We start from the raw sequence: 27,053 nt of genomic DNA, 5'->3' as shown, positions 1-27,053 counted from the left end.
TTCCCTTGACGGATTCTCATTTCAAAACTCTTGCTTTTTCAATGGATTTCAAATTTCATTAAATTTGTTATCAAAATTATTTTCTTTTTAAGGACTCGCAAATCAAATCTTCTATTATTTCATTCTTTTCAAAATATGTTGATTTTTAAATTCGATTATTTTATATTCCATCATTTCAAGCAAATCAAATTTCATCTCTTCATATTTTAAAATTTCAAATGTAGGATTTTCCGAGGCCACCCCTTTTTCCAACAATAGTGTATTAGGATTTCCAATCTTATTATTTAGACTCTTTGACGACAATCTTTCAGTGGATGATCGAAAAAGATATTCTTTCAATTTTCATTTTTTCTTTGTTCTAAGGCAAATATACATATTTAGCAGTAACTATTCCTAGAGTTGGTGTTGATAGAGATACTGGTTGATTGATTTTCATTATAATGGTTAGTCAATCATCTTCTCTATGTGTAAGAGTATTCCCAAGCTCATTTATCTTATTCGTAGATCTCTTAGTGGTTTTTCTTCTTAAAAATAAGGTGGCGATTCAACTTTCCAAATAAAAAGGTTGTTTTTCTAGTAATGTACACACTAATGCATTAGCTATATATAAATATTAAAAAAAAAAAGTCATATTCAAATATCACATAACATAGCAATCAAATTATAATAGCAAATTAAAAAAAAAAAAGAAGCAATTTTCTCAACCAACCAAAAACTCATGCAAACATTCATGGGGAAAAAAAAAACAAATTTTTTTTTTTCATTTTTTCTCCAATAAAAGACACTACTAGAATAAATTATTAAGAAAACAATAATTCTCTCACCAAAGTTAGGACAACATACAAGTAGAAGTTAGGGAAAAATATATATATTTTTCTCAATCAAGAATATCAATTTCTCATAAAACTGATAGAAGTGTATTTGTGAAAAATATTCTACAAAAAAAGTTATTAATTGCCAAAATAACCAAACTTTTACTTTCTAATTAAGGCAGTGATGAAGATATTGCATGAAGATGTTAAAGATAGGAATGAATGCTACATGGATATATCATATGATACAAAGGCATAACAGTTTGGTCCCAAATGAAAAAGATAGTGCCATCTAAGAAAAAGGAATGTGCAAAAACTTATGCTCCAACTGACAAAGCATTGGTATAGGAATAGACCTTCTTACCATGAAAATTTTGAAATGGTCAATTTTTTATTTTTTATTTTTATTTATTTTTTATTAATATGGGGACTCCTGCCACTGACAAGCTCTTTGGAGCCCCGCACCGAACCTACGAGGCAGCAACCTTCCCCCTTGATTCGCCATCCAAGTAAATCAGATGCGGTCACAGGTTAATCACAACCCAAGTTAGATATTCGGCCAACTCACTTCTCGACCATGACACAGTTAAGTCTTTACCGAGTGCATCAACTAGGATTCGAACCCTTGATGCTCCTACTTGATTGCTCGGCTCCTTTCCACTACGCCATGCCCGTGGGGGCATGGTCAATTTCTATTTATATCATATTGATTGAAAAATCACAATTTTTTACATAATCGTTCATTTATTGTATAATGGTTAAATATGTTTTTACATAGAATACTACTTAATTATACAATAACCATTTAATTTATTCTTATCTTATTCCATTATATGAAACAAACACAATACTAATCTTGTATGTAGTCGTAGATTTGTTGGTTAAAATCTTTTTGATATACAAGAGTTTTTTTCATCGTTCATGATATCCAACTATTGCAGCAATAGGGTTATGGTTGAGTGTAGTATCCATTGTTATAGGAAGAACTAGAATGGGATGACTCATAAGGAGAAATTATTGAGTGTACTCTCCATAATGTTTATGTGTCTATTGCTTTCATATGAAATACATATTGAGTGGATCTATTTGCATTCCATTCTAGTTCGTATTTTTTCTAAGTGCAACTCACTTACCACATTTCTTACATTTAAATAATAAGCACATAAATACGTAGAGGGATTTGCATATTATCCATATCGTATTTTGGGTTGTAATTGATTTTTCTTTAACAACTATTATAATTTTTGTCAAAAAGATATGTTTACCAAACAATTAGCTTATTTTGATTGCTTTATTTTAGGTCTGAAAGTTCAAAATTCGGATCTTAAATTTGAGTTTATATGAATTTATATTAAATATAATATAAAATTGAATTAAGTTTCATCTAAAGACACAAATTTCATTCTAAACCTTAAAATACTAGATTTTGAAAATCTTGATATATTAAAAATTTTAAACTAAATTTTTTTTGGTCAATTTCTATTTATTTATTGATGTTATTATTGGCCGGTTGTTGTTAGCATATATTTTTAATGAGCTTTTAATTTTTTTGTTTGTTATTACATATCAACTTCCAACCTTCCTTATTATGAAAGGATATTGCAATAAATTTCATTTTTGTTCTTCCCATTAAGAAATATTTTTCTCTAATGTACGTGCCATGAGATATATTTAATTTAAATATAAGAATAAAAAATATTTAGAATTTTAAAACATCATATTAATTAAAAGATAATACTTTGGCCAACGTTCACCAAAGCACATTTTTGTATGTGGTCATAATTAATATATACATATTTATGTAAAAATTAGATAACTTTAAATTACTATTATTTTTATATATTTGAAAAAAATATTAATATTTAAAAATTATTAACAATATTTATAAAATATGAATATAAAATCTTAATAGAAATGTATGTAGACATATATTATCTAAATTTCGGTAACCTATACATAAAAATATTATTTAAATTTATTGATTCAAAAAATAAAATCATACCATATACATTTGAATTTGGATCAAATCATAAACAGTAGGACTTAAACAAATTGGTTTAGAATCAACCCGTTTATAAATGGATAATTAAATCATACGCCCAATCCCATGCAATTAAATAAATGATTACCCTTCTTAATTTTTTCTTTAAAATTTCACCAAGTATGAGTTAAATTTTTTTTTATATAAAACAACACTCATTTGTTCTTCTTACATTAATATATCAACATTAGTGAGCTAATAACGCTTATTTATTATTTAATTTATCTTTCTCTTTAATATATATATATATATATATATATATATATATATAAGTGATTTGAAATTCAAAAAATAATACCTACAATTAATCATATTCCTCCCATATATTTCAAAAATATGATTGTATTTATATCTTATCTTTATCTATTTAAAAAATACATGGTAGATCATACATGCATCAAATATCATAATTTGTATGTAGGAATATAATATAAATTTTTTTTAATAAAAAACTGGGTAACCTGACAAGCACCTAACTCGGACCCAACTAACTTGTTTATTAATTGGATTAGGTTTAGATTAACCCGTTTAAAAAATGAGTCACCCGGACACACTCATATTAATCCAGCAAGTAACATGTCACTTGACCTATTTTACCATCCCTGCAGTACATACCCTGTCAGTAAACAGAGACAAACATTTACATTTAACATTTTAGCTCAATTTCTACCTTTAATTTAAAAAAGAGAACTTCCAGTCTGGTTTTTCATACCATTTCAAAAGGACCATTTTACAAATAACTACAAACTAATTAAAGTTTCAAACGATTTGAGTGCATTTAAAAAATTAACAAATATATAAGAACTATTCAGATAAATATATTTTTCTTATTTACCGAGAGCTCTTGCCTAAAGCCTGCATCAGGAATGCTCGTGATTAGTTTATAATTGAGTGAAACTTCTCAATTGTATTCTACTAAGCAAGATAGACTGCATTTCAAACCCAAAATTATCCAGAAAAATTACAAAATTTGCTGCCTCAAAATTGCATTGTCCCCATTACAACGTTTATTAGCCATCCTTCTCCCGGTGCTTCACGTCTCTGGTAGCCTGTTAGGGGTAGCAGCAATGCAATTCAAAAATCAGCAACAATGTTCTATCTGCAGCACAAATTACCAATCTTTGCGTCTCTTCAAAGGTCAATTTCTTCTGGAAATCTGGCTTTTCCAGAATAGACATACTGCATTTCCTCCTTCCATGTCTGCAAAACCTCTAAATTGTCAACTGGGTAAATATTAAAATAAATTCACAGAAACCCAGCAAAAGGAGGGGAAAAAAAAGAAGAAGAAAAAAACATCTTAACACAAAGTATGAAAGCTTACCTCATGCCGAAACGCAATTCTGATATTAGGTACATTTGTCTTATGGATATCATTTCCTCCAGGACCTCTAACAAAATATTTACCACCAAGCCAATGCAACTGAAAAGAATTTAGGGGGGGGAAAAACAGACGATCACATTTACAATGATGAAAATGCTTAGAAAAATCAGTGTTCAAATATTTCACGAAGCTACTGCAAACATGGAAAATTAATGACTGATTTATACAACTAAATTCATGACTTCTTCTGTAGCAAGTAATGGATGTTGTCAAGAGAGCCCACTGAAGAGAACCAAAGCAATACTCAAAAAAGCTCAAGCGTGCGTGATGGTAAGTAAAGATGTTATGATAGATGATGGGATTCCTTGACAAATGGGAATCCAAAAATGTGGGGGGTAGAGAAAGAGAGAGACGGAGTGATTGCACAAATGGGTGTGAGATGTCATCCTCCAATAAGAGAAGACAATGCTATGTCTCAAACAATGAGAAAGTGATAGATTGCCAGACATTGTGCAATCTATCAGTATGGTGAAGTAACCAAATTCAACAAAAAATTTCGGTTAATCATATCTATTAAAAGAAATCAAGCCAAATCGAACTAAAGGGTATACTCGAACTCTTTCCCGACCAAATTTTATTTCTATTAGTTTGGTTAACCAAAATTAACGGAATTATGATGCCTCTCTTATTTACATTTATATATATAATATAAATAATATATCATATTTATATATAATACAAATAAGGGCAAAAGACATTAGCCTCCCCTAAGATTTAATAAAAAGACACAAACCTTCCTTAAAGTTTCAAAATCCCAGAGACCTCCCCTAAGTTTTCAAGCATTCTAGATACCTCACTTGAGGTTTGTCAAAAAGATACAAACCTTCTCTTGTATCTTACAAAAAATGTAAGTCTATTGAATGGAGTTTGGTGTCTTTCTGGCAAATCCTAGTGGCAGTCTCTGTCATTTTAAAAACCTCACGGAAGGTTAATGAAATTTTTTAAACCTCAGAAGAGGTTCCTTTCTTTTTGCCGAACTTTAGGGAAGATGAGTGTTTTTAACCCTATAAGTAAATATATTACATTTATATATAATATAAACATACAAATATTTAGAATATATTTACTTATTTACATATATACATTTATAACTTTTATATTAATGTTTATACATTCTATTGGTGAATTTGGTAAACCGAAAAAATACTCTTAAACATAACCAATCACTGAACACTGAAATTTTTAAAAAATTAAACCGAACCTACCAAAATTAATTTTTTTACCGAACCAATTTAACCAAACTTCTTTGGTTCGGTTGGTGAATTCAGTTTTCACCAAATACAGCTCAGCCCTAGTTACGACAAAGGGATTAGGATTCCCATTGCTATTAGAAATCCAATTCAAAGCCACCAAGCCAAGTGTCAAGAACACCCATTGTCAAGATAGGTAGAGACCCCACCAGGTATCTCTATGCCCAATACTAGCTCGCACCACCAATTCTGGCCTTGTGCAAGAGTGCAAACATAAGACAATCTAGGGCAAAACAGTAGTTTCACAATTTACAGTTGCCTAGTTGGACAAAATGGCCAGCCCAAAAACCATTTTATAAAATTTTAGAGGTATTTTATAATCACGTAACACATTAGTTATGCCTCTCATTTTGCCTACTCTGCTCTAACTCTGGTACAAACTGCTTTGCACAATAGATTCAAGGTAATTAAATCTCCTACAACTAGGAGTTTAGTTCAAATTTAGATTCTTCTCTATCTCTAGTTTGCTTTTGTGTGTGTATGTGTGCGCGCACCAATGTGGAAACACAATGCTGGAAAAATCATGTTTTAATTTGGAGACTATCCTCAATGGAAGAGGATCCATGACTCTCAGCCTCACTCTGTGACTGAGGTGAAACCAACCTTCCATTAACCCAATGGATATGGCTGAGCCTGTTTCAACATAAACTTTTCTAAAACCCATCTACAATGATATTCTGAGTCCCTCAAGTATAGCCGAGATCCCAGCCTTATAGTTGGAGCAAACCTCAAGATTATGAACAAAACTAGTCAACCAATCTTCTCTCCCAACTTCTTAGTAAGTAGTAGTAACCAAATGCACCTGTGGAACCTGAATTTCCATTCAAACCACTGCCAATATTCAATTTGACCCATCCGCAGGAGGCCTTGCTCAGTCAATATACTACTTAGTTTTGACAGTTCTAAGACCCTCATCAACAAAGCTTTTGATGCCTCATCAGCATCTTAACAGTTTCTCTAACATGATTAGAAGTATAACTGAATATACAAAGGCACCTTCATATCCATATCCTACAACAGGCAATAGCAAACAAGAGAACCATGCTCCACGCAATCTTCCCATACACTCTCCAAGGAACCATGCCTCATCAAACAAAGCTTTTGAGGCCTCATCAGCATCTTAATAATTTCTCTTAACAAGATTAAGAGTATAATTGAATATACAAAGGCATTTCCATTTCATATCCTCCAAAAGTTCCAAGATCTAAGACCCTCATCAAACAAAGCTTGTGATGTCTCATAAGCATCTTAACGATTTCAAGGCACCTCCATTTCCATATCCTCCAATAGGCATTAGCAAACAAGAGAATGCTAGGAACCATGCTCCATGCAATCTTCCCATACACTCTCTAAGGAACCATGCTCCATGCTACCTGTTTAACACTAAACCATAATTTATATAAAAAAAAAGGAGTAAAAATATGGATATCATTGAGAATCCAAAACCATCTGAAATTGTAACAAGAAAACGGCCAAGTGTCCAATCATAGGGGGTGTGTATGAGGATAATGCATGGAATAACTGTTCCCAGCTTTTCTTTAGCAAACAATTCATTGCAAGGAAAATTAAGCTGATCAGATGTTTATGTCCAACCACTCAAAAAACCCATGCATTATTAAATTTCCCTGACGGGCACATGGAACCAGCAAAAATGCCAAATAGCAACTGCAAGAGGGTACTCTCTCAGACAGTGGAGTACACTCTTATTCTTCACCACAAAACTTACACAGAATCATTGATGAGATGCCTGCATTGTCTGTGGAGATCTGTGAGGACTTATTAAGTATGGATAACCATGGGAAATGCTTGACAAAAGATGAGGCATTTAGTTTCCACAGGGTTTCCCTCCCACAAGCAGAGAAGAGACTGAAGAACCTCCCCTTGTAACCAAAATGTAGGCAATTCTAACTGAAAAGTTCCCATCCACAGGATAAAGCCCACTTGAAGCCATGAGTTTCACACTCTTTAAGCCCAATGGGAGTCTGAAAAATTTATTGATCACATTTTGAGGAACAAAAGATGGTGGTTTCTTAGTATCCCAGTTTCCATGCACCATGAGATATTGTCGTAGAAGAAAATGTTCTCTTAATTAAGCAAACTCCAAGGAAAGGATCAAATCCCTTGGTTTGATTTGGAGAAATTTAGACATGAAATTTTACTGTTCTTAAAGCTTCTCACCTTTGCTACATGTGAAAATCCAGACTGATACACAGAATTTCTTGCTATCTCACAAAGATCGCAAGCACTAAGCTTCCATACCTGAAAAAAACCGAGTCAGTAAGATATATAATACCAAATAATATCAAAAAGGGGAAATGGACAAACCTTGGCTGCAACACTATATTCTTCCACAAGTGGTTCTTTTGTCAAATGAATTTGCAGGGGATCATCAGTTGAGAGTGAAACATTGAGGCCACGCTGGAAAAACATGATGAATGGGTTGCGATGATAGTCCAGAAAAAGGGAGTTATTGCTCAGCGGTGACATAGCCAATCCAATCTAAAAATTGAGGTAAGTTGTTAAAAAACCAATACAAAAAAATTTGAGTTAAGTTGTTAAACAGCCAATACAAACTAATAATTGAGACAAGCTATTAAAAAATTAATGAAATATTTACTGCATTTTAAAACAAAGTTTGGTGATACAGTAAGAGAATGACACGACATGGATGCTCAATCCACAAAAAAAAGAATGGATGATGGTCTAGCAAGCTTGTAATAGGGGATTCGTTTTACACATCCCACCTAGGAGAAGTCCCATGCTGAAGCTTACAAAGATAAATCTAAGCATGTTTCTATGAAAATTTTGTTAACTATAACAAATTCTCATTGAAGTCAACAGAAGTGGAGATGCGGAGCTGACGAGTTACACAGTAATGCTAGCTTTTGGCAAGAGAAATTTTGAAATTGGTGACCAATTAGAAATATTCATCCTTCCCACACATTACTGACACACACCCATGCTGTTGCAAGAGGGCTAATACATGTTTCCCTCTAAAATAACATGCAAGACCTAGTCATGTGGGACCAACCTGAGCAAGGTAATACAAGTACTGCAGGACAGGTGACTTCCGCAAATTGATGCCATGTGAAATATTATGGCATAGAAGAAATGCAGCAGCCAAATGGTCAATATCTCCTGCCTGCACAAGTTAAAAAATATCTTAAACATGATTGATTGATATTGACCACAGAAGAATTGAGAGTTGTGCTAAGGTGATGTAGAAAGAACAAGAACCTCCCCACAATGAGGCCGGAATTTGATTGTTGGCAATCTTTTTGATTCCCGGACCTAATAAAAAAGAAAAGGAAACAAAATCTTGAAATTAGTTAAAAGCAATCATAATAGTTTTACCCTTTTTTTGGTGAATGGAGAGAGACTCTTTTTTTTTAAATATAAATGTAGACTTGACAGTTAACTCCTAAAACACAGCAACAATGGTAACTGAATAACACATGTTTATACTATATCAGAATTAGCAGCATAAAAATTAGTCCATGTAAAGTCTAAAGCTTCTTAAATTGTTACAGGAAAGTTTGTCATAAATTTAGATAAGCACTACACTTGGCTGAATTTGATATCACATTCGAAAGACACACCCCCACCCTAAAAATGTCTATTTACAGCTTTTATGCCAAATTCATGGTATCCAGCAATGCCCAATTTAAGGTCATCATGCTTTGAATTATCACAATATTCAAAACACCTTTGGGGAAGCAAAAAAATCAGTCTATCCTGTTTTGAATCAGACCTGAAAATATGTTTTCTCTATCAGCTTATTGGTCAAGAGATGGCCAGCAATCAAATTAACAAGGAGTGTTAAATGGTGTCCTATGCACATCAGATGCCAGTACTTTCCAAAACCTCCTTGGATACATGTCCAAGACTCCCTAGATGTGTCCACATTTTACACATACATGTATAACATTAGACACTTCTCTGACAATCCTCTTAACACTTTTTTAATGCTTATGAAATTTTAGTTAATATATATGAAATCATATTTCAAATTTCTATAAATGGATCAGAATGGGAGAAAAGAATATGCACACAATGGAACTTTTGACTATGTTGTTAGAGAAATGTTCCAAAATATAATGTTTGTCATATATCTATATATAATAAAGATATCTTTAGTTATTGCCACATCCCTGGTCTACCTTTTTAAAGGTTCGCCATGTCACCAGTGTCTGTGTTTTGTTTTGCCCTTTTCCCATATTAATGCTTCAATGCCAACAGTTCAATGAGAAGTCCACACTTTCACAATTCTATGATTTTTATAGTCAACAACTCATTTTGAAGCTGAGAGTTGAACCAAACTCACATCCCTTCCACACCAATGTGATTGTAGATGGAATTTTGGTGCACTTTGTGTTTGCAATAATCAACAACACCACAATCCAAAAACAAAGCCATATTTGAAGTTTTTGCCAAAAATAAACAAAATCATCACTAATTGGAACTTCTAATTAAGTTATCAATGGTGGAACAGAAATGATTAACATTCATTAGATTAAAGAAATACCATGTAATAAATAATAACATTGATTAGTGTAAGTATATAAAAGCAATATACCAACCTTATTGAGAACATACAAGTTTGCATAACAATAATAAGCATAATAAGAGTATGCAGGATTGAATTCATTGGTCCATTCAGCTGGCTTGGGCATGTGTTTGGTTGGACGCCTTTCTGGTTTACTTTCATCGTCAACAATGTCAAAACCCACAACCTGTATGGCAAAACAAATTGTCATAATTGGAAAAGAAAATAGAAAAAAAAAATAACAATAAGGGAGTTTAAAGAAAACAATAAATAATTGGCGACTTGGTCAAAGATGATGGAGGGAAGGGGTTCTAAAACACATGAAGGCAACATCAAAGATGAAAATAGCACATATCTATCTTACAATTTTTAATAATTGCTCCCATTATTTATCATCATTTAAATACAACATATTAGGTTAAGTTGGCTTGTAGCAGGAACCAGTTAGTGAAAAGAATTAGAGGGCATTTGACTTGAGTTATCCTATAAGATACCTAGAATGTGATGTCTAGAATGTTAGATGCCCTCGTTTGGAATCCTAAGTGGCAAGCATTTTGGATTTCCTGTGAATTTAAGATGCCCCTAAAAAATAGGTATTCACTACCCACCTCAACCTTAGGTAATCTTGAATTTGCATGGGAATCCAACTTCATGGGACAAAAATATCCCTAACATAATTGCTCCGGGACAAAATTGCTCCATTTTTTCAATAAACAAAGAAATTTATTAGAGATAAAAAATAGTGCATTGATGATGATGATGATGATGATGTGATGTAGGACAAGAAGCAAGACCTTGAGAAGTCCTTGTTGGAGAATAACTAAAAAGAATTGAGATTTTCATACCTGCATCCAAGGTCTTAAATTTCGATTTTGACTCAAATATCGAAGCTCCAAAAGTACGAAAATTTCGACGGAAATTTCAATTCCGATGTCAATTTCAATTTCGATTTGAAAAAATAACGGAAATCAATAGTAAAGCATGGAATTCTTTGTGAAACTTTAGAAATGATTAACAAACATAATAATGTAAGTTTTAGGACTAATATATTACAAGTTAAATACATCTATGTTGTGTATGAGGTGGAAAAGTTGTAATATAGTATGTGTGTCTAACATATTTGTAAGATAATGTACAATAAACATATTCAGCTAATACAAATGAAATTCATAAATCATTTAAATATTATTTATTATACAAATAATGATAATTTAGACATAAATGGTTAAATAAAATGTTGTTGTAAGTTTATTTTTTCATATAATTTCAAAAGCATTTGTAATAATATTTTGTTTCGATGAAATAAATAAAATAAATTAAAAGAGAAATTTCACATCACTCCTAAATCTCTTATTTAAATTCCAAGGAAATTTCATTGTATAGTTAAAATTTCGACAAGTTTCGCTAAAATTTTGAGATTTCGATAAATTTCGAGATGATTCGTTGAGATTTCAATGGAAATTATGCAAGACGGAAATCGACTGCCATTTCGATTTCGAGGGTGATGGAAACCAAAAATTTTGACAAAAATTTCAACAATTTCATGGAAATTTAAGACCCTGCTGCATCAAAGTACTGTTCAGAAAAGATGACAACACAATTGTTCTTCAAGCATAATGTAAGTATTGGGGTGTTCCCTAAGACATTGTGAATGACTGTGACTTAAGATTCGCAGGGAACTTCTGGACATAAATTTTCAGATTCCTCGATTCATAGCTTCACATATCTTCGAACTACCATCCACAAACAGATGGATAGATGAATAGATTCAATGGGCTGCTAGAGAAGTACTTGCGCAATTTCATCACTGCCAACCAAAAGAACTAGGTACAACTACTCGACATGGCTAAGTTTTGTTTTAATGCCTATAAGAGCTCAACAACCAACAAGAGTCTTTTTGAGCTTGTTACATGCCCGCAACCGTTGTTACCTTACATCATGGACGAGTTGTAGGAAGGAAAGAGTCTAAAAACATACATCTTCAACAAAGAATGGAGATAGAATAGGAACCTGAGCTTACTTGGAGAAATCTTCCAAGCGGATGAAGAAATGGGCAGATCAGCGGAGAAGACCGTTGCACTTCAACATGGGTAACCTGGTGCTTGTTAAGCTCCATCCAAAACAAATCAAGTCACTCCAAGGTTGAGATAGGAGACTACAAATATGAAGAACTGGTTCCCATCTTGTCTAAAGTCAAGAAGGCCTCTTACAAAGTTGATCCTCTGACTTGGATGAAGGTGCATTCTGTGTTTCATGTCAGCTACCTTAAGCTATTTAACGATAACACTAAAGATCCAAGCGGAAATCAATCAACCAAAGCATTATAGATAACACAAACTAACAAAAGACAAGTTCAAGTCATCCTTGTAGACAGAGAGTTCACATCATCAGGGAAGAAGTGAAACGAGTCCTTAGTGAAATGGACAAGATTTGAAGACAAAAAAATCAGCTGAATTTCAGTGGAAGATATGGAACCATTCATAAGCAAGTTGATATTTGATAAGTACTTAGTGTCAAAGTCTACAAGGACGTTGGTCGCATAAGTGAGGGAGAACATCATGAGCCAAACTTGTTTAGGGCATTATGCTTGACTGTTACTGGTTGCCTTGTGTACATGGGACAGGTAACCATCATGGAAATAGTAGTATAGTTTTATTGATTAAGTGTGTTCATGCCTTAGCATAAAAAGGGAGTATAACTCCTAGGTTAGTTTTATGTTTTATAGTGCAAGAACTAGAATAACAGATAAAGCTCTTTAGGGAAGGGTAAGTGTTCATTAATCATTGTAAAACTCACTAGCATTTGTAAACACGTTAAGACTACTTATCTCCCTCACTAAACACACATTGCCTACAAATATGGTGTTAGTGACTTACATTGCTTAATTGTGTACTATGTAATTCTCATTTCCTTACATGATTGCTTACTACTTCCACTTTGCATTCGATGGTTGTGAATGTGTTATTGTGGTAAACTATGGTATACTACCAACTAACTAGTTAAGCGAAAGTGTTTTAGCTAGTGTTGCATGACCTTTCACAAATTGTGAAAGCCAAAAAATGGTGTACAAAGGGAAATATCGACATTCAAAAAGATGAAAAAAAAAAGGGGGGGTGGGGGAAATGATAAAGGAGAATCAGTTCATAACCCCCTACCTAGACAACTGAGGCAATTTTATTTTGAGAAAGTACAAGATTAGATCATGCCATTTGAAACATCCAAAATTCATAAGGAAACCACCAACTTGCAGTCAATTTCAATTAAAGCACTCATAGTGGGGCAACTGATTTGCTTTTGAGGCCAAAGTGATCAAAAGATTAACATGTAGACAATCGGGCAGTTTTTGTTTGGATCTAAATGGACAAAGAGCACATCGATAATTTTGGTTCCTTTTCCTCTTGCCTACAAGTTCAAAAGGGACACTATTATTGCAATCAATTTCAGTTTTCAAAGTATCAAGAGAATGTCTGGCATGACCCTCCCTCATCTTTCTATAAAATCATGACTCTTGTTTGCATTCTTCAAGCTTACCCTCAAAACATCTAGGCTTATTCTGTTCTCGAACAAATCATGTTTTTTTTTTTCCATTAAATCTAGGTTCACAGTTGACACTCACTTAATGGCATAATAATGGCACATAGATGTTGGGTTTTGAATCCAAGTACATCTTTGCAACTTTCTCAAGATCAAAGCTTCCTTTGAAAAATGCGAAAAACATTGGTGGAGAATTAGGTTGGATTAGCGAATTTACCATGTTCAATCAACAAGTTTTGCTAGTCTTCTCAAGCCAATATAAGCAAGAGATCTCTATGATCCATGGCTTCCAGCAATGATGGAGCAAAGCAATGTCCTAGTGCTACCTTGGGTAATTGAACATGGTTCTTACATCCGTTTCTATTGTTCTATGCAATTTTTATAACCATGGTTTTCTCTTTTGCTGTTTAAATTGGATCTTTTAGGGTTATAAACCTCTGAGGTTCTCATTTTCTTTTAGTATCATTTACGGTAAGGTATAAAATTCCTATGAATGATTTCAGTCCTTATTTTCTTTCAAAATCATCTAAGGTAGGGTACGAAATCCTTGCGAATAATTTCCATAGTTGTCCTTAATCCAAGGTAGAGTAGGAAATCCCTACAAATAATTCAATTCTTGTTTTTCTGCAGTATCATCCTCGATACGGTACAAAATTCCTAGAGGTGATCTTCATTTCATCTTCAAATCCATGGGTAGGAGATCCTTACAAATGATTTTATTCTTGTTTTTCTTCAATATCATCCATAGCAGGGTAAAAAATCTCTAGAGGTGATTCAATTTTTGTTTTTATTCAGTATCATCCTCAGTAGGGTACGAAATCCCTAGAGATAATCTTCGTATTTTTCTTTGAATCCATCTAAAGGAGGGCAGGAGATCCCTACGAATGATTCAATTCTTATTTTTCTTCAGTATCATCCTCGATAAGGTATGAAATCCCTATAGATGATCTTTGTGTTCGTCTTCAAATCCATCAAAGGTAGGGTAGGAGTCCCTATAGATGACTCAATTCTTGCTTTTCTTCAGTATTATTCATGGTAGGGTACAAAATCCTTATAGATGATCTTTTATTTGTCTTTGAATCCATCTAAGGAAGGGTAGAAAATCCCTACTGAGGTTTCAATTATTGTTTTCCTTTAGTATTATCTTGGGTAGGGTATGAAATCTGTTGAGATGATCTTCATATTTGTTTTTCTTTGGTATCATCCTCAGTAGGGCATGAAATTCCTAGAGATGATATTCGTATTTGTCCTTGAATTCATCTAAGATAGGGCAGGTAATTATGAAATTCCTAGAGATGATATTCGTATTTGTCCTTGAATTCACCTAAGATAGTGTAGGTAATCCAAATAGATGATTCAATTTTCGTTTTTCTTTAATATCATCCTCGGCTAGATACAAAATCCCTAGAGATCTTCATTTTTGTTTTTGAATACATCTAAGGTAGGTCAGAAATCCCTACAATGATTTAGTCCTCGTTTTTTGTTATCATCCAAGGTAGGGTACAAAATCCCTACAGATGATCTAGTTATCGTTTTCTTTTAGTATCTCGAGGAAGGGTCAAAATTCCAGTGGGCAATCCATGCATGCTCTTTTGGAATCTATGCAAGAAACCATGATTAAAATGGACATCTCTTTCTTTGTCTATTATCTTTAGATGAAGACATTAGTCAAAGAGGGGCGGCAATCAATGCCCATCTTGACCAAGTGTTCTTTTAATTTAGTACTTTCAGAAATTTGGAATAACATGTTCTCCAATGACTGTGATACCCAGCAAGTCCTTTTATGTCAATTTTAGCCTCTAGCGGGATTGATGGAGTTAGGGTGCCAATTGTGCAAATTAGTAATTATCCTTAAGTGTCATGGACCCCCAAGTTAAACTCAATTAAGGGGCTGTGCGGCACTTGTTGAGGCTCTCCCTCAACAGAGTCAGCCAACAACAACCATTCAAACCCACATTCATGAGCACTAGAGAGGTTTCGAAAGCCATTTGTTATCATGAAATATTAGTTTCAACAATATTGAATCATGAAGGCAAGCGACATTCATACTCAATGACAATTGGAACTGTTTGTTTAATTCAATCACAAGACAACCATACAAGACATCATCTGAGTAATTCGAAACCAAGTATAAAAGTCCCTGGCGAGGACATGTGAAGACAAATCTCCTCCCCATTTAATCGAGATCACAATGTCACACCCTAACATTCTCCCCCACTCACTCTATCGACGCCCTCGTTGATGTATTTTTAACAAGACTTCCCACTCTTGTTGTTGCTGACAACCTTCGTCATTGGCTACTTGTCTACAAGGCAACATATTTAATCTCTACTCTGTACAACTCATCCACTGTGGGAGGGAACTACGACTACCGACTTGTAAAGAGTTGAAAAGGGACACAACTCATCCACTGTGTGAGGTCACTACAACTACTGACTTGCAAAAAGCTGAAAAGATATACGACTCATCCACTGTGTGAGGTAACTATGACTACCGACTTATAAAGAGCTGAAAAGGGACACGACTCATCCACTGTGTAAGATAACTACGACTACTAACTTGCAAAGAGCTGAAAAGGAATACGACTCATCCACCCTGTAAGATCACTACAACTACCAACTTGCAAAGAGTTGAAAAGGAATACGACTCATCCACACTTGCAAGGTAACTACAACTACTGACTTGTAAAGAGCTGCAAAAGGACACGACTCATCCACTCTAGTTGGTTGTCTTTTGGGCATTGAAATCTACTGAATCTCTCAACGTACCATCATTCAAGTCATCAGAGGCTTCCAATTCTCTATATTAACTTGGTCAGAGCGTGCAGCGTTCACCCTACTTACCCTTTTCACACGCCACCCTGCCTACTTTCCTAGGTACTTGGCGTGAACCATTACTCTTTCTCTACCATACTAATCAAAGCACGCATCGTTCACCTTGCCAACCCTTTAGTGCTTGGTGTGACACCCTACCTACATTCATGGGCGCTTGGCGTGAACCATTACCATCTCTCTGTAGTCTTACTGGAAGTCCTCCGTCCACTTTTACCCATCAAATTGTCATGGATTCTTTTCCGATCTCTGCACACACAAACATAAGCAATGATCTCCATAACTCCCATAAGGAGGCCTCAAGCTCTATTGGCTCTATCCCTTGGGATTATGGAAGGCATCAAGCCCACGATGTGTTTCAGCCTGTTCAAGGGTTCCGACGGCTTAACATTCTCTAACAGACCTCAAGCTCTATTGGTCTGTTTCCTGTAGGGAGGTCAAGCTCCATTGGCTCTACCCCTTGGGATTCTGGTTCACACCACGCCCTCAAGGTGTTTCAGCCTGCTCAAGGCTTCTGATAGCTCAATATTCTCTAGCAGACCTCAAGCTCTATTGGTCTACTTCTCATAGGGAGGCCCCAAGCTCTATTGGCACTACCCCTTGGGGTCATTGATGGCGTCACCCCCCGCGATGTGTTTTAGCCTACTCAAGGCTTCCAATAACTCAGTACTCTCTGGCATACCTCAAGCTCTATTGGTCTGCTTCCCGTAGGGAGGCCTCAAGCTCTATTGGCACTACCCCTTGGGATAATAGATGGCATCATACCCTCGATGAGTTTCCAACTGCTCAATCCTCCTCTCGAATAACTCAAGATCTGTTTGTCTTTTTCCTCGAGGAGATGGAAGAGATGGCATCATGCCCTCAATGAGTTCCAACCTATTCTCGAGGCTTTCAACTACCCCATACTAGGGATTTTTATACATGGAGTGAATTATTCAAGTCCCATAATTCTATTTTCAAAATCAATTCTCTTTGGCGACCGCAAACTCTATTGGCTCGGCGTTCTCATTTGTCACCTCTTGCCTCACATGCTTCAACATTGTTTGTCTTTACAAAATTTTAAATTTTCATTTTACAACTCACAGTGCTCAGAATCACCATGCTCTGATACCAACTATCACGCACCCCCAAGTTAAACTCAATTAAGGGGCCGCGCGGCTCGTCAAGGCTCTCCCTCGACAGAGTAAGCCAACAACAACCGTTCAAACCTGCATTCGTGAGCACCAAAGAGGTTTCAAAAGCCATTCGTTATCTTGAAATATTAGTTCCAACAATATTGAATCATGAAGGCAAGCGACATTCATACTCAATGACAAGTGGAACTATTTGTTTTATTCAATCAACAAGACAACCACACAAGACATCATCCGAGTAATTCGACACCAAGTATAAAAATCCCTGGTGAGGATATGTGAAGACATCTCTCCTCCCCATCTAATCGAGATCACACTGTCAAGCCCTAACACTTAGCCTATTCTAAGCATTTAAGCACCCTCTAGGACAAGGTGACAATTTTTCTCACCTCTAGGGATACTCTTGAATGGTGAGAGTTTTATGGCAAACCCTAGCCCTATTTTATAAATGAAGGCCAAGGAACACAAGGGGGGGCACAGGAGGAATAGAAGCAAAAGAAGGGGGAAATAGAGTATGTTTAATCTTGGGAGGAGAGTATGCATTCAACCTTTGGAGGAAGAACACAAAGGAGAGAAGGAGAGAAGATTGGGAAAAAGGGCTTAAGGCTTCCATTGGAAAGTAGATATTTCTAGATTGTCTTTGTTAGATTACCACTTTACCTAAAAGTTTAAACTATTAGGTTGTGAGTCAACAATCTATATCAAGCCTTAACACTCCACTGCACGTGTAGCACATGGAGAGGAAACATATGATAGATAACACCCATTATAAGGAATACAATAATTTTTTAAACACCACATAATAAATGCAGGCAACAAGACTCAAACCCAAGACCTCTTGGTAACCAACTCTAATACCATTTTTAGATTATCACTTTACCTAAAAGCTTAAGCTATTAGGTTGTGGACCAACAATGTATATCAAGCCTTAATAGTCTCCTTTCTCTTATTGCAAGGTATGTCATCTGTTGACGCACAGTAATTTTAATCTTCTTATCAACAAAATAAATCACATAAAGAACATTCACAGAAAAATGGAGACGAGAGATTTTACGTGGTTTGGCAAGGTTGCCTACGTCCATAGAGCGTGCACCTGGAGAAAAATCCACTATGAAATGATGGCAGTACAAGATCTAATCAGTCTCTCCCCCATCACAGATCCCCTATACACCCCTTCACCTTCAACTCGTTGAAGAAAAGTTCTTTCTAGAGAGAACCCCCCTCTAGCTCTACATGCACAAAAATGACAAGCTATCCCTATATTTTCCCATGGCTTACAAATATATATATATGACACCACACAATAGTTGGATTTAGAAACGATCCAACGGCTGTGATAAAAGACACAATAAATAAATAAAAATAAACATAGCTTTTAACAGTCTCTACCTTGACTTTTAATCACAGCCAAGCATAACATTCCATCCCCACGCTCTGGGATGCTCTGTCAACAATCAACAAGAAACTACATTAACTAAGTCCAAACAACGCTTGAACTTAGCTAATGTAACAGGCTTCGTGAGCATAGCTGCAGCATTTCCATCTGTGTGGATCTTCAATAATTGGAACTTACAACTTTCAACCCAACCTCTAACTGCATGGTACCGCACGTCAATATGCTTCGTGCGAGAGTGGTAGACCAAATTCCTTGGCAAGTGGATCGCACTCTGACTATCACAGAATACGTGTAACCTATCCTGCATAACACCAAATTCCTGAATCAGTCCAGTTAACCACAAAGTCTCCTTACCTGCCTCTGCCAAAGCAATGTATTCAGCTTCTGTAGTAGACAAAGCTGTAGTAGGTGGCAACATAGCCTTCCAACTAATGGAAACACTAGCCATGGTAAAAATGAAGCCAGAAGTAGACCTCCTCTTATCCAAATCACCTGCATAATCGGAGTCCACATAACCCTGAACATTACAATCATCAGTACTTTCAAACAAGATACCATAATCAGAAATGCCACGCAAATATCTGAAAATCCATTTCACCGCATTCCAATGCATTCTAACTGGATTAGCCATATATTTGCTTACCAAACTAACTGCATATGACAAGCCTGGTCTACCACATACCATAGCATACATCAAACTCCTTACTACACTGGCATAAGGCACACTAGCCATATCCAACTTATCCTTATCAATAGAAGGAAACAGTTTAGCAGACAACTGAAAATGAGCAGCTAGAGGTGTACTTACCGGTTTAGCCTTATCCATGTTAAACTTTTCCAACACCTTCTCAATATACTTACCCTGTGACAACCATAGCTTCTTCTGTTGTCTGTCCCTCCTGATTTCCATGCCAAGGATCTTTTTAGCTGCACCAAAATCCTTCATCTCAAACTCATCCTGTAACCTGGCTTTCAACACATTCAACTCATCAGTACTATTAGAGGCAATAAACATGTCATCCACATATAGCATAAGGATCACATATACACCATTGTTAAGCAATCTGAAGTAAACACAACTGTCATAACTGCTTCTAAATACCCAATCCTCAACATATAAGAATCAAACCTCTTATACCATTGCCTATGGGGAGTGCTTTAAACCATAAAGAGACCTATTCAACTTACATACCAGGTGCTCTTTACCTTGTTACACAAACCCCTCCGGTTGCTCCATAAAGATATCTTCCTCCAACTAACCATGAAGGAAAGTTGTCTTTACATCCATCTGTTCCAGATCTAAATCATGCATGACAACCAATGCTAACAAGGATCTAATAGAAGCATGCTTAACAACAAAAGAAAAGATTTCATTATAATCTATACCTTCTTCCTGTTTATATCCTTTTGCTACTAACCTGGCCTTTTATTTTATCCCTTCTGATTCTGAAGTAGGTTCTTTCTTTCTGAAAACCCACTTACAACCAATCAGCTTCCTGTCCTTGGGCTTTTGAACCAACATCCAAGTGTCATTCTTATGAAAAGACTCCATCTCCTCAATCATGGCTCCAAGCCAACTATCTCATTCAGAACTCTAAACTGCTTCCTGAAAATCAGAAGGATCTCCATTACTAGTAATCAGAGCAAATGCAACTAAGTCCTCAAACCCATACCTGACCAGAGGCTTAACATTCCTCCTTTCTCTACCGGTGGTTAGCCCTGTAGGCTCATGTCTATCACCTATCTAAGGAATTTCCTAAGGAATTGTAGCCTGCCTCACTGTATCCTGTGCAACAGAATCAACAATAGTAGTATGAGTATTACCCATACCTGAATTCTGAGTACTGTCCAGCTCCACCTAAATAGGTACTCCCGCTGAATCAGACTCCACCTTCTTATCAGCATTCTCCTTCGACATGGCTTTCTCATCGAAGACCACATCCCTGCTAATGACCACCTTCCGTGCTATAGGGTCCCACAACCAGTATCCCTTCACTCCTTCTTGGAAACCAAGAAATACGCACGGTTTGGACTTAGAGTCCAACTTTGATCTGTCCTTTTCCTGCACATGCACATACAATGGACAACCAAATATTCTCAACTCAGAGTAAGCTACTGGCTTACCTGTCCATACCTCCTCAGGAACCTTTGCGTCAATAGCTGTAGAAGGAGACCTGTTTACCAGGTAGCATGCCATACTCACTACTTCTACCCAGAATGACTTAGGCAGATTAGCCTGAATCCTCATACACCTTGCCCTCTCTAGTAATATTCTGTTCATCCTTTTAGCCACCCCATTCTGCTGTGGCCCATGTGGAACTGTATAGTGCCTAGTAATCCCCTCTTCCTTACAGAAGCCAATGAACTAGCTGTTTTTGTACTCCAGTCCATTGTCAGATCTCAGAAACTTCACCTGTTTCCCTATTTGTTTCTCTACCTAAGCTTTCCATTCCCTGAACTTACTAAATATCTCACTCCTGTGCTTCAAAAAATACACCCAAACTTTCCTGGAAAAGTCATCAATAAATGAGACAAAATAAATCGCACCACTATGAGACTGTACCTGTATTGGACCCCATACATCTGAATGAATGTACTCCAGCACCTCCTTGCTCGTATGCTTTCCTGTTCTGAAACTCACCCTGTGCTATTTACCAAACAAACAGTATTTACAGAACTTAAGCTTACAACAAGAATTACCTCCCAATAAGTTCCGCCTGTGCAGCTCCTGCAAACCACGCTCACTCATGTGACCCAGCCTCATATGCCACAAAATAGTATCATCTATATCTGTATCTAAAGGGGTACTAGCTGCAACTCCACCTGTCACTGTGCTACCCACCAGAGTGTACAAATTGTTCCTCAAATGACCCTTCATTACTACTAGTGAACCTCTAGCCACTTTCAGCACACCATCCCTAGCTGAAAAAGAGAAACCATTACTGTCCAAAGAGCCCAAGGAGATCAGATTCTTTTTCAGATCTAGAACACGCCTCACATCCCAAATGGTTCTAACCACACCATCAAACATCCTGATTCTAACCGTTCCAATACCAAAATTACCACAGGAAGCATCATTACCCATCAACACTGTCCCTCCAGAGATTGGTTCATAGGAGTCAAACCAGTCCCTGTATGGACACATATGATATGAGCATGCCGAATCCAAAGTCCAGGTATCGGCTAAGTAACTGGAACCTGTAGTAACAGCCAAAAGATCCCCATCAAAAACTGATGAACTGCACTCCACTACAATAGCCTACTCAGTCTTCTTCCTGTTCTTTTCTACTAAATTTCTTTTCCTCCTTAGACAGTCCTTCTTCATATGCCCTTCTTTCCCACAATAAAAACAACCACTCCTCCAGTTCCCACTCTTACCCTTGGACTTGGATCAAGATTTCCCTCGATTCTAATTACCCCTGCTAGAACTCCTGCCCCGCTATTGGCTAGACTCACCCTTAGCCACCAACCCTTCTCCATGTCCTGGATGATCTGGTTTGTAAAAATTCTCACTCTCCAGAATGGTAATAGTCACCTCATCAACTATAGGAGTCTCCTTACCTAGCAGTAATGTGGTTTTCAAAGTATCAAGTGAACTGGGAAGCAAATACAACATAATTAGTGTTTTATCTTCCTCCTCAATTTTTACCTCAATACTCAGCAACTGCGTGATTATCTTATTGAAATAATTGAGGTGGTCTCTGACTTCTGTGCCCTCAGTCATCCTCAACTGATACAATTGTTTCTTTAAATACAATCTATTAACTAGGGACTTGGACATATAAATATTCTCCAATTTTTTTCCAAAGCTCACCTGGTGATGTTTCATTCAACACACTGTATTTAATTTCTGGAGCTAAACTTAAGCGAATGGTACTTACCGCCTTCATTTCTAGCTCCTCCCACTGATCATCTGACATGGTCTCTGGCTTCTTGTCTTTCACATACAGTGTCTTAATCAATGCCTGTTGGACCAACACATCCTTCACAGTACTCTGCCACAAACTGAAATTATTTTTCCCATTAAAGGGCTCCACCTCAAACTTGGCCATCTAAGTACTCGCCATCTAAAAAAAAAAATTCTTTTTTTTTTCACACCTTCAATTGAAAAATGATCCTCCTTCAATTGAAAAATTCTAGAATAATTTTCTAGCACCTGATCTGAATCTTCACGTGCCTCAATCCGATCTGAACAAACCACTCTAATCTTGAGCATTCCTGCGGAAAAACTTCATATCCAAAAAATTTCTTTCGATCTGATCTAATCTATCAAATCTGCACCCAATCAAAGCCATGCGCTGATACCACTTGTTGACGCGCAACGATTTTAATCTTCTGATCAACAAAATAAATCACAGAAAGAACATTCACAGAAAAATGGAAACGAGAGATTTTACGTGGTTCGACAAGGTTGCCTACGTCCACGGAGCGTGCACCTGGAGAAAAATCCACTATGAAACGATGGCAGTACAAGATCTGATCAGTCTCTCCCCGATCACAGATCCCTTGTATACCCCTTCACCTTCAACCCGTTGAAGAAAAGTTCTTCCCACAAAGAACCCCCCCTCTAGCTCTACTTGCACAAAAATGACAAGCTATCCCTATATTTTCCCATGGCTAACAAACATATATATGACACCACACAACCGTTGGATTTAGAAACGATCTAACGGTTGTGATAAAAGCCACAATAAATAAATAAAAAATAAACATATTTTTTAACACCATCAATCATCATACTCCTCCTTATTTGATGGATCTTTTAGGGTTTGAATATAGATTTGAGCATGCTACTATGCATTTGATTGTATATTTTTAAGATTTATCATATAAAGGTATGTGCTTTGTTGGTCTTTTTTTCTTCTCCCATCTTCTCAATTTCTTTTTGTTGGTTAGGTATTTGGATTTAAGCATGCTTGGAGAGGGAGTATAGGTGTTCATACATAGGGCATTGGGCAAGTTTAGAGCAAGAGAGAGAGAGGTTAAAGAGGGAAGTTAGAGAGGAAGGCTAGAGAGGGAGCTAGAGAGAGAAGGAGGCTAGAGAGAGAGAGAGAGAAACTTGAAAGATAAGAAAGAGAGACGAGAATGAGTTAGAGAAAGAAGAAGAAAAGTTAGAGAAAGCTAGAGTAAGGGAGAGAACTAAAAAGAGTGAGTTAGAGAATGAAGGCTGGAGAGAAAAATAGGAGGAGAGAGAGAGAGAGAGAGAGAGAGAGAGAAGAGGAACCAACTATGAAAATGGGTCGGCCGGAGCAGCAGGTTCAGTAGTGGTCGGAAAGGGCCTGTGATGTATGTCAATGACGGCCTGTACAGCTGCAATGGAATCGATAGCCACCGGCCTTAAAGAAGAAGAAGAAGAAGAAGAAGAAAAAGAAGCAGCAGCAGCAACATCTCCTGTAGTTCCGGCGATATCAACACACTCTGCAGCATCATCAAGCAGCAGAGACAGCGGTGGGGTCACCGGACAGCGGTGGCAGCTGCAGCTAGCACTCTGCTAGAGAGTGAAGAGCAGCTAGGGTTCCCACTAGCTGCATGTGGAAGAAAATGCAGAAGGGGGCTGGGCACGTGCCACTCCCATGTGCTGATTTTTAACTCTAAGCTGGAAACTGGTTTGGTTAAACCGATCGGGTCCAGTTTTCAAATTTATTTATTTTTTTGCTTATTTTTACTTAAATGATGTAAAATGAAATACAACAACAAAACAAAGCCTTGAGTCCCACTAGGTGGGGTCGGCTATATGAATCATTTTCCGCCAATTTATGCGATCATGGACAATTTCTTTTGACAAACAAATTTAGGGATATTAAATCCTTACTCACTATATCCTCCCAAATTATTTTAGGTCTACCCCTACCCCTTCTACTGCCCCCCACAATAACTAACTCACTCTTCCTCACTGGCACACTATGTGGCCTACGTTGCGTGCCCATACCATATGAGTCGTCCCTCCCTTATCTTATCTTCTATAGGAGCTACACCTAACTTACCGCGAATATGTTCATTCCTTAATTTATCTTTCAATGTTATACCACTCATCCATCTAAGCATTCTCATCTCGGCAACTTTTACTTTTTGGATATTCTATTTCTTCGTCGCCCAACATTCAGATCCATATAGCATAGCTGGTCCAATAGTTGTCCTATAAAACTTCCCTTTTAATTTTAAGGGTATTCTACGATCACAAAGCACACTTGAAGCACTTCTCCATTTTACCCAACCTGCTTTAACTCTATGCATTACATCATCTTCAATTTCTCCTTCAGCTTGCATAATAGATCTAAGGTATCGAAATCTACAAGTGCTATTTATTTTTTCATCATCAGGTTTAACTTTCTCTCCAATATTCCTCCTATCATTACTAAAATTACATTTCATATATTTTGTCTTATTTCTACTTATCCTAAAGCCTCTAGATTCCAAAGCTTCTCTCCATAATTCTAACTCAGCCTCTACTTCGTCCCTAGTTTCATCAATTAATACAATATCATCTGCAAACAGCATACACCATGGAACCTCCTTTTGAATACTCTTAATCAGTTGGTCCATCACTAAAGCAAAAATATAAGGACTCAAAGCAGATCCTTGATGTACACCTATGGTGATTGGAAATTCTCTAGTTTCTCCATCTATAGTTCTTACACTAGTCATTATTCCATCGTACATATCATTAATGACATCAGTATACTGACTACATACACCCTTTTTTTCTAAAACCCACCATAAAACTTCCCTAAATATCCTATCATATGCAATCTCAAGGTCAATAATTATTATTATATGCAAGTCCCTCTTCTTTTCCCTAAACTTTTCCATTAATCTTTTTAAAAGATATATAGCTTCAGAGGTAGATCTCCCAGGCATAAAACCAAATTTATTTTTTGAGACCTTCGTTTCTAACCTTAATCTTTGTTCAATTACCCTTTCCCATAGTTTTATCGTGACTCATAAGTTTAATTCCACGATAGTTATTACAATTTTGAATATCTCTTTTATTTTTGTATATTAGGTATTAAAGTACTTTTCCTCCATTCATCTGGCATTTTCTAAGTTTTTATAATTGTATTAAATAAATTAGTTAACCATATAATTTTGTTATCACCTAAGCATTCCCAAACTTCAATTGGGATGTTATCTGGTCCTCTATAACTTTCCCATTTTTCATCTTTTTTAGTGCAAACTTAACTTCGTTAACTCTAATTTTGCGAATAAATCTCATATTTTTAGTCTTTTCCTCATTTGACAATTCTAAGTTTAAGACTTATATTTGGTTTTCATTAAACAACTTACTAAAGTAACTTCGCCATTTTTCTTTAATGTCTTTGTCCTTAACCAAGAAAATATCATCCTCACTTTTTATACATTTTACATTTCCTAAGTCCTTACTCTTCTTTTCTTAAACTTTAGCAAGTTTAAATATATCTCTTTCCCCTTCTTTTGTATCTAATCTATCATACAAACTATTAAATGATCTGTATTTAACTTCACTAACGGCCTTTTTTGCATCTTTTCTCGCCTCCTTATACTTTTCAAAGTTATCCCTATTTCTACATTTTTGCCACATTTTATACCAAATTCTTTTTGTCTTTACACTTTTTGTACATCTTTATCACACCACCAACTTTATTTGCTATTCAAGAATCTTCCCCTTAATTCACCTAAAATCTCTTTTGCTATCTTTTTAATAGAGCTAGCTAATCTACTCTAAAGAGTATTTGTATTTATCCCATCCTCTATAGTCCAATCCCCATCTTTGATCATTTTATCTTCAAATTTTATTATATTTTCTCTTTTTAGGTTCCACCACCTAGTTCACTTACACTAGTTTATTTTATCATTTTTCTTCCATTTTTTAATACATATATCTAACACTAAGACTCTATGTTGTGTGGTTAGGCTTTCACTTGGAATAACTTTACAATCCTTACATGATAAACGATCTACCCTCCTAGTTAAAAAAAAAAAAATCTATTTGACTTCTATTTTGTCCACTTTTAAAGGTTATTAAGTGTTCTTCTCTCTTCTTAAAGCAAGTATTCATTATACTAAAATCATATGACATAGCGATGTCTAAGATCATCTCCCTAGGCTCATTTTTGTCTCCATATCCATATCCTCTATGTATCATCTTATAA

General features: G+C 36.0%; 1 protein-coding gene across 1 annotated transcript in view; it reads right to left on the bottom strand.

The window, feature by feature from the left end:
- Positions 1 to 3,660: 3,660 nt before the first annotated feature.
- Positions 3,661 to 27,053, bottom strand: part of LOC131144506 (AMP deaminase-like) — a 60,471-nt gene continuing 37,078 nt past the window's right edge. The window contains exons 13-19 of the mRNA XM_058093205.1: positions 10,065 to 10,217; positions 8,722 to 8,775; positions 8,516 to 8,626; positions 7,810 to 7,983; positions 7,663 to 7,743; positions 4,175 to 4,273; positions 3,661 to 4,053 (exon numbers count right to left, since the gene is read on the bottom strand). Of these exons, the coding sequence (XP_057949188.1) occupies positions 3,985 to 4,053; positions 4,175 to 4,273; positions 7,663 to 7,743; positions 7,810 to 7,983; positions 8,516 to 8,626; positions 8,722 to 8,775; positions 10,065 to 10,217 (741 nt within the window). The 3' untranslated portion in view covers positions 3,661 to 3,984. The remainder of the gene's footprint in view (positions 4,054 to 4,174; positions 4,274 to 7,662; positions 7,744 to 7,809; positions 7,984 to 8,515; positions 8,627 to 8,721; positions 8,776 to 10,064; positions 10,218 to 27,053) is intronic.

This window comes from Malania oleifera, chromosome 12 (genome assembly GCF_029873635.1).
Source record: "Malania oleifera isolate guangnan ecotype guangnan chromosome 12, ASM2987363v1, whole genome shotgun sequence".
Classification (NCBI taxonomy): domain Eukaryota; kingdom Viridiplantae; phylum Streptophyta; class Magnoliopsida; order Santalales; family Ximeniaceae; genus Malania; species Malania oleifera.
Note: the sequence above shows the minus strand (reverse complement) of the source record. Positions and strands in the feature narration are given on the sequence as shown.